This window comes from Chrysochloris asiatica, unplaced genomic scaffold, assembly GCF_000296735.1.
Source record: "Chrysochloris asiatica unplaced genomic scaffold, ChrAsi1.0 scaffold00040, whole genome shotgun sequence".
In the NCBI taxonomy this organism is placed as follows: Eukaryota; Metazoa; Chordata; class Mammalia; order Afrosoricida; family Chrysochloridae; genus Chrysochloris; species Chrysochloris asiatica.
Window position 1 is genome coordinate 20,148,146 of NW_006408558.1, and position 6,863 is coordinate 20,155,008.

At 45.2% G+C, this 6,863-nt stretch overlaps 1 protein-coding gene across 1 annotated transcript in view; it reads right to left on the minus strand.

The window, feature by feature from the left end:
* Positions 1-1,466: 1,466 nt before the first annotated feature.
* The window catches only part of SLC22A20 (solute carrier family 22, member 20), a 26,186-nt gene continuing 20,789 nt past the window's right edge, over positions 1,467-6,863 (minus strand). Inside the window, exon 10 of the mRNA XM_006860938.1 lies at positions 1,467-1,563. Within this exon, the coding sequence (XP_006861000.1) occupies positions 1,467-1,563 (97 nt within the window). The remainder of the gene's footprint in view (positions 1,564-6,863) is intronic.

The following is a 6,863-nucleotide window of genomic DNA, read 5'->3' on the forward strand; positions in this document are numbered from 1 at the left end:
CAACAGTAGTGAGGTTGGCCCAGGATCGGGCAGTGTTTCGTTCTGCTGTGCATAGGGTCACTATGAGTCGGTACCGACTCGATGGCACCTAACAACAACAACTGCCTTCTGAGGCCTGTTGTTTGCCTGTGAGGCGAGAAGGGTGTACTAGGAACAGTTCTTATTGGGAAATCAGGAGACCTGACTGGCTTCCCTCCCCAGGTCAGGTGTGGGTTACGATGATCTGACAACTGACCTCAGCTTGTTCTTGAATGAGAGTTTTATTCAGAGACAAGTGGCCCTTGGGTCTGGGCCTGATGAAAGGCTGCCCTGAGGAGAACAACAGAGGCATTCTTTAAGCTCATTTGTCCATTTTGCATAGTCATCCTCTCTTACACAGAATTGCTCTTAGCAGTTTCCATCATGGGAAAGACCTGTGGGTTACACGTTGGACTACTAACCGCTAGGTCAGCAGTTCGAACCCACCAGCTAGCTGCTCCATGGGAGAAAGATGAGGCTTTCTGCTCCCATACAGAATTACAGCCTCGGAAACCCAATAAACAGGGGCAGACATGCAGCATGGCAGGCTCTTAAAGAGTTTTATTCCCGTCTTGAGAGTCCCTCCCCCAATTAGTATGGGGTTCACAACCTAGCTCAGATGGTGCCCATGGCCTTAATGACTGGATTCTTATTTAAAGTTCCTGTCCTAGAATAGATTTCTTTTCCCCCCTCCCCCAATTCATCCAGTTCACATCCCCCTGTGTGTGAATCAACAACCTCTGGCCTAGCAATCTCTTGCACCCTTTATTCCTGAAGATGGACGTCTTGAGAATTTCTCACAAGGGAAAGCCAATCAGATCCCAGTTCTACAAAGTAGCCTTGTGAGGAATGCAGATGAAAGGTGGCGGTCTCTGTCCATTGCCCAGACCGAGTCTCATCATTTATTCATCAATCAATAATTTACTGAGCATGCTCACCCTGGGGGACTGTGAGGGATATGAAGGCAGGCAAGCAAGGCTCTGCATGAAGACATTTACCAGTTGAGGAGCGAGACCACTCACATACAGGAGAAAAGAGCTTTAATCACAGAAGGTAGAAAGAGGAGCATGTGTCAAATGAGTGGTATGGACCGAATCCTGGAAGTTGCATTGAGGACAGCCCTTCTTTAGCTGGGATGGCAGGGCGGAGCAGAACACGACAGCTCTGGTAACAGCTCCATCACCCTAACTCTGCAAAGACCCAGCATTTTCAGGTGGAGCAAGAATGAATCGAGGCGTTTGCAGGGGAGCAGATTCATGGGGTGGGAAAGGCACCAGGACTTTGATCACCATGAAAACAATCCCCACCAGTGGCCCCGGGAATGGGTTTTCTGTCACATAAATTGGACTTTGCTGGTTGGGTTTTCTTCCTCACCAGCATTCAGCACCAGCGTCCCAGCTTCCTGTAGGAGTCCCGGGAACAGTCTGGACACTTGGTTTCTTGTCCCTTTAGATGGTTTCTTTGAGGGCAGAAGGGCCCATCTGTTGGAGAGAAATCTCTTCGCTCTTCTCTTCCATATCCTTCAAGGCAGGGCCCCCTTTGGCTCTGTTGAAAAGAAAATGCACTGAGAGGAACAGGGTGGATGGAGGTGTTGGGTCGAGTCCCACAGCCCAAAAGGCAGGTGGGAGCCCTCTCAGTGATCCTCCCTCTGGGTTCTCTTGGGGTGGCTCAGTGTCCACCCTCCTTTCTGCTGCATCCCTGCTCCTTCCCTATCCTTGGGACCAGCTGCTGGGCTCACTGAACTCAGCAGCAGAAGACCCCTGGGGATATTGCCTTCTTCCCTTGCCCTGGGCATGTGAGAATCATCTCAGAAGGCAGAAAGGTGGAAGGTCCTGGGCCGGCCCTGCCCTGGGCTACTCTTTAGGGGATTGCTGACAGGCAGAGAAGTCACCTGGACACTGAGCTCCCTTAGCCCCACCAAGCCCGGTGGTGGCCCTAGAGGACTCCCATCCTTTGAACCGGGTCTCTGCCAGTTTTGTCTTTCTCTCCCCTAACCTTCTAGTCTTTTCAGGGCTTTATGTTCTGGTCTAGTTTAGTCTATCCTTGAGTTGTACTGAGAATATTCTGTTTCCCCACTGAAGTGTCTTATTTTTTGTTATCTTCTTGCTTTTTAATCACCATATTTTCAGTTTGTATGCAAGGGAGGCAGACTATGGCAATAGGGAGAGATGGTTGTATAAACAGGGGTTGATAAAATATATATACATATATATTAAGGAAAAGGGGAGTCAGATTTTACAGAGTCAGAGAGAGGAATTAACAAATATGAAAGAAGAAGAAGAAAAGAACTAGAATGCACTAGTGTTGTGATCTTGAATTGGAACTGGAAGATTGCTGTGAATTTTTTCGTTTTCAATGTGATCAGCAGTTCTAGATATAGGAACAAAGATGTAAAAATGGGTGTATCAATATGTACTTGCTTGTGATCCTTACTGAGCCCACTGAAAAGGTCTAAGATCAAGGAAACCCCATTAACAGTGAGCAACTCACACCCAGATCTTGGCTTCCAAATACCATTGTCTACTAAAAGAAACCAGGGCACTTGGGGAAATGGCTGCTTCTAGAATTGCTACAGGGAAAGTATATGGTGAGCCTAGAACATCTTGTACCAGAAAACCAGGACATGCCTAAAAATGTCACAATGGCTAAACCAGAACAACTGAGCATGAAAAGAGAATATATATATATGAAAAGAGAATTTTTTTAAATCTATAGTGATATAAGATATAAGGCGCTCTGGTAGCGTAGTGGTTACGAATCAGGCTGCGAACTGCAAGGTCAGCAGTTTGAAACTTCCAGCGGTTCCGCGGGAGAAAGATGAGGCTTTCTGCTCCCGTAAAGATTTACAGCCTCAGAAACCCTGTGCAGGGTCACTATGAGTCTGAACCGACTCCACAGTACTTAACAACAACAACAACAACAACATAGTGATATAAATGGAATCCTGGTGTGGTACTGCAGGAGACTGCACTGGACCAAAAGGTTGGTTTGAATCACAAAGTCTGTAGTTCAAACTCACCAGCCCCTCCCCAGAAACACTATACAGGGTCGCTATGAATTGGAACCAACTCGTCAGGCACTTAACAGCAAGTGATATAAATAAGGTCCCTGGGTGGTAAATATGGTTTGTGATTCATTATTATTCTCAAGGTTGGCATCTCATTTAGCAGCACTGCAGAAGAAAGACCTGGCCACTGGCATTCATAAAGATGACAGCTAAGAGAACTCTATAGAGCAATCTAACTCTGCAACACATGGGGTTGGCGTGAGCTAGAGTCAAGTCTGGTAGCGTAGTGGTTACGAATCGGGCTGCGAACCTTAAGGTCAGCGGTTCGAAACTACCAGCTGCTCCGCGGGGGAAAGATGAGGCTTATCTACTCCCGTAAAGATTTACACCCTCGGAAACCCTGTACAGGGTCGCTATGGGTCGGAACCGACTCGACAGCACATAACAACAACAACAACAACAGAGTCAAGTCCACAGCAATGTTGTTGTTAAGTGCCTTCGAGTCAGTTCTGACTCATAGTGACCTGTATAGGATTTCAGAGAAGCAGCTGGTGGGTTTGAACCACCGACCTTGTGGTTCACAGTCCAGTGCTTATCTTATAGCACCACACCAGGAGAACTCAACAGCAAAAGGACTAGTTTTTTGCTTGTTTTTTTAGTAATATAAATAAAGAATTACATTGAAAGTTTAATGAGAAGCGGAGCTTTTAGTTTCATAGTATCTTGCCACAAAATATTACTTATCAAGGGAGAAAGAGTAACTTTACAGTGAAGAAGCCTAGCAGCTATCACCTTAATCAAATGACCCAAGGGGACATCAGCAGCCATGGGACAAGTCAAAATCAGGAACCACTGGATGGCACCTGTGTAGTTTCCAGGTAAAAATACAGAACCTGTCAACCAAAATGGAGGGAAATTCTACAAAATAACTGCTCTATAACCTTCAAAAGGAATCCTGGTAGTGGTTGCGCAGTGGGTTATGAGCTGGGCTGCTAACCACAAGGTCAGCAGTTTGAATCTACCAGTCGATCTGCAGGAGAAAGATGAGACTTTCTGCTCCTGTAAAGACTTATAGCCTCGGAAACCCTGTGCAGGGTTGCTGCCCATCAGAACTGACTTGGTGACATATAACACCCCCTCCTGCCCATCACAATCTTCAAAACTGTCAAGGTCAGGAAGTCAGACACAAAAGGACAAACAGTATATGATCTTATTTATGAAAATATCTAGAATAAGCAAATGCATAGAGACAAAGGTAGGCTGAGTGGTTGGTTACCAAGGGCTGGGAGTTAGGGAGAGGGGAATGGGAATTATTACTTACAAGGTACTAAGTAGCTGAACGTTTCAAGGGATGAAACCGTTTTGGAAATTGATAGCAGTGATGGCTGCTCAACATGGGAAATGTAAAGCCACTGAATTGTACATTTAATAATGGTTGTTGTTGTTAAGTGCCATCGAGTTGGTTCTGACCCATAGTGACCCTATATAGGGTTTCCAAGGAGCTACTGGTGAGCTTGAACCACTGACCTTATAGTTCAAACGACTTTGCAGTCTGGCACATTAACCCACAGTGCCACACCAGGACTCTTAACAATGGTTAAAGTAGCAAATTTTATGTTATATTTAATTCACCATAATTGAAAAATGACAAACGCTTGAGGTCATTGTATGTTGTTATTGTTAGGTGTCATCAAGTCGATACCGATTCATAGCAACCCTATGCACAACAGAACGAAACACTGCCCAGCTCAACCTCACAATTGTTGCCATGCTTGAGTCCATCGATGCTGCCACTTGGCCAGTCCATCTCACTGGGGGTCTTCCTCTTTTTCTCTGACCCTCCACCTTACCAAACATGATATCTTTCTCCAGAGACTGGTCCCTTCTGACAATATGTCCAAAGTATGAGAGACGAAGTTTGGCCATCCTGGCCTCCAAGGAGCACTCTGGCTGCACTTCCTCCAACACAGATCTATTGGTTCTTTTGGCAGCTCATGGCACTTTCAATATTCTTCTCCAACACCATAACACAAAAGCATCAATTCTTCTACGGTCTTCTGTCCAGCTTTCGCATGCATATGAGGTGATTGAAAATACCATGGCTTGGGTCAGGCACACCTTAGTCATCAAGCTGACATCTTTGCTCTTCAACACTTTAAAAAGGTCTTGTGCAGCACATTTGCCTAATGTAATACGTCGTTTGATTTCTTGGCTGCTGCTTCCATGAGTGTTGATAGTTTATTGAAGAAGAATGAAGTCCTTGACAACTTCAATCTTTTCTCTGTTGATAAGAATGTTGTTTATTGGTCCAGTGGTGAGGATTTTTGCTTTCTTTACATTGAGAGGTCATTGTATAGGATAGGGTTAACTCACAGCTGGTCTGTGGTAGCTCTAAGCTCACCTCCAAAGACACCTGGAGATAGGATACTGACCTTCAATTAAGAATAGGGTGAAGCATACTTGCCAGTAAGTTAAAACTCCTGTTAAATCTAAATTTCCCTGGAGGCACCCTCTGCCAGTTTGTCTATGTTGTTTATTGGAATAATCTAGATTCGTGGTCTGCACCTGGCTTACCTGACCACACAGCCTGGTTTGGGGCTCTGTGACTTATGGCACATTGTTGTTGTTGTTAAGTGCCATCAAGTCAGTTCCGATCCATAGCGACCCTCTAGAGGGTTTCCAAGGAGCGACTGGTGAGTTTGAACCACCAACCTTGCAGTTCAAATTGACTTTGTAGTCTAGCACAATAACCCACAGTGCCACACCTATTATGGAACATAATAGGTCCTTAATAAATTGGATGTCTTGGTTTCCCTGACATCTCTCATACTCACCTTGGTGGCTTGTGATACAGAGATGGAGAGCATTCTGAGAGGCCAAGAAAGGACCCTGGGAGGTCCACCTGGACACCTTAGCCTCCCTGATGTTTGCCTGGATTTTCTTCCTCATTCTTTGTCTTACGAGAGCCTTCTTAAAGTATATCTTTGGAGTCTAGTTAGTCCTTTCAGTTAGGAAACCAACTGCCATGGAGTTGATTCTTAACACATGGTGATCTCATGTGTTGCAGAGTAGGACTGCACGCCGTAGGATTTGCAAAGCTGTGACCTTTCTGAAGCTGATCGCTAGATCTGTCTTCTGTTGTGCCTCTGAGAGGACTTGAATGGACAACCTTTCAGCAAGTAGTTGAGCTCTTAACTCTTTATATTACCTAGTGACCAATGAGAAAACTCTATGCAAATTTTGTAGTCATGAATGTCAAAGACAGCCTAGTCGGAAGGAGACGCTCTGGATAAATGCCATTTGAGATTCTGAATTGGGTCTTCTTGTTTTATAGAAAATGTCTTATAAGGAAATCAGCAAAATTGGAACCAGAGGATGAAATGGTAGTGTCATGGATTGTACTGTGTCCTCCTAAAGTAAATGCCAACTCTTCTTGTGGATAACCTTCGTCTATTTGGGAATAGGGTTTCTTTGTTATGTTAATCAGGCAGCATTAGTATAGCCACTATTTTGAATTAATCCTTTTTGAGATATAAAAGTATGCAAGCACAAATGGAGGGGCCTTTAGGTATTTGCCACATGATCACCAAGGGCTCTCCCCCAGACTGGATAGTGAGAGAAACCCTTCCCATAGAGCCGACACTATAAACTTGGACTTCTCTAGTCTCTAAGGAGCTCTGGTAGCGTAGTGGTTACGAATCGGGCTGCGAACCTTAAGGTCAGCGGTTCGAAACTACTAGCCGCTCCGCGGGAGAAAGATGAGGCTTTCTACTCCTGTAAAGATTTACACCCTTGGAAACCCTGTACAGGGTCGCTATGGGTCGGAACCGACTCGACG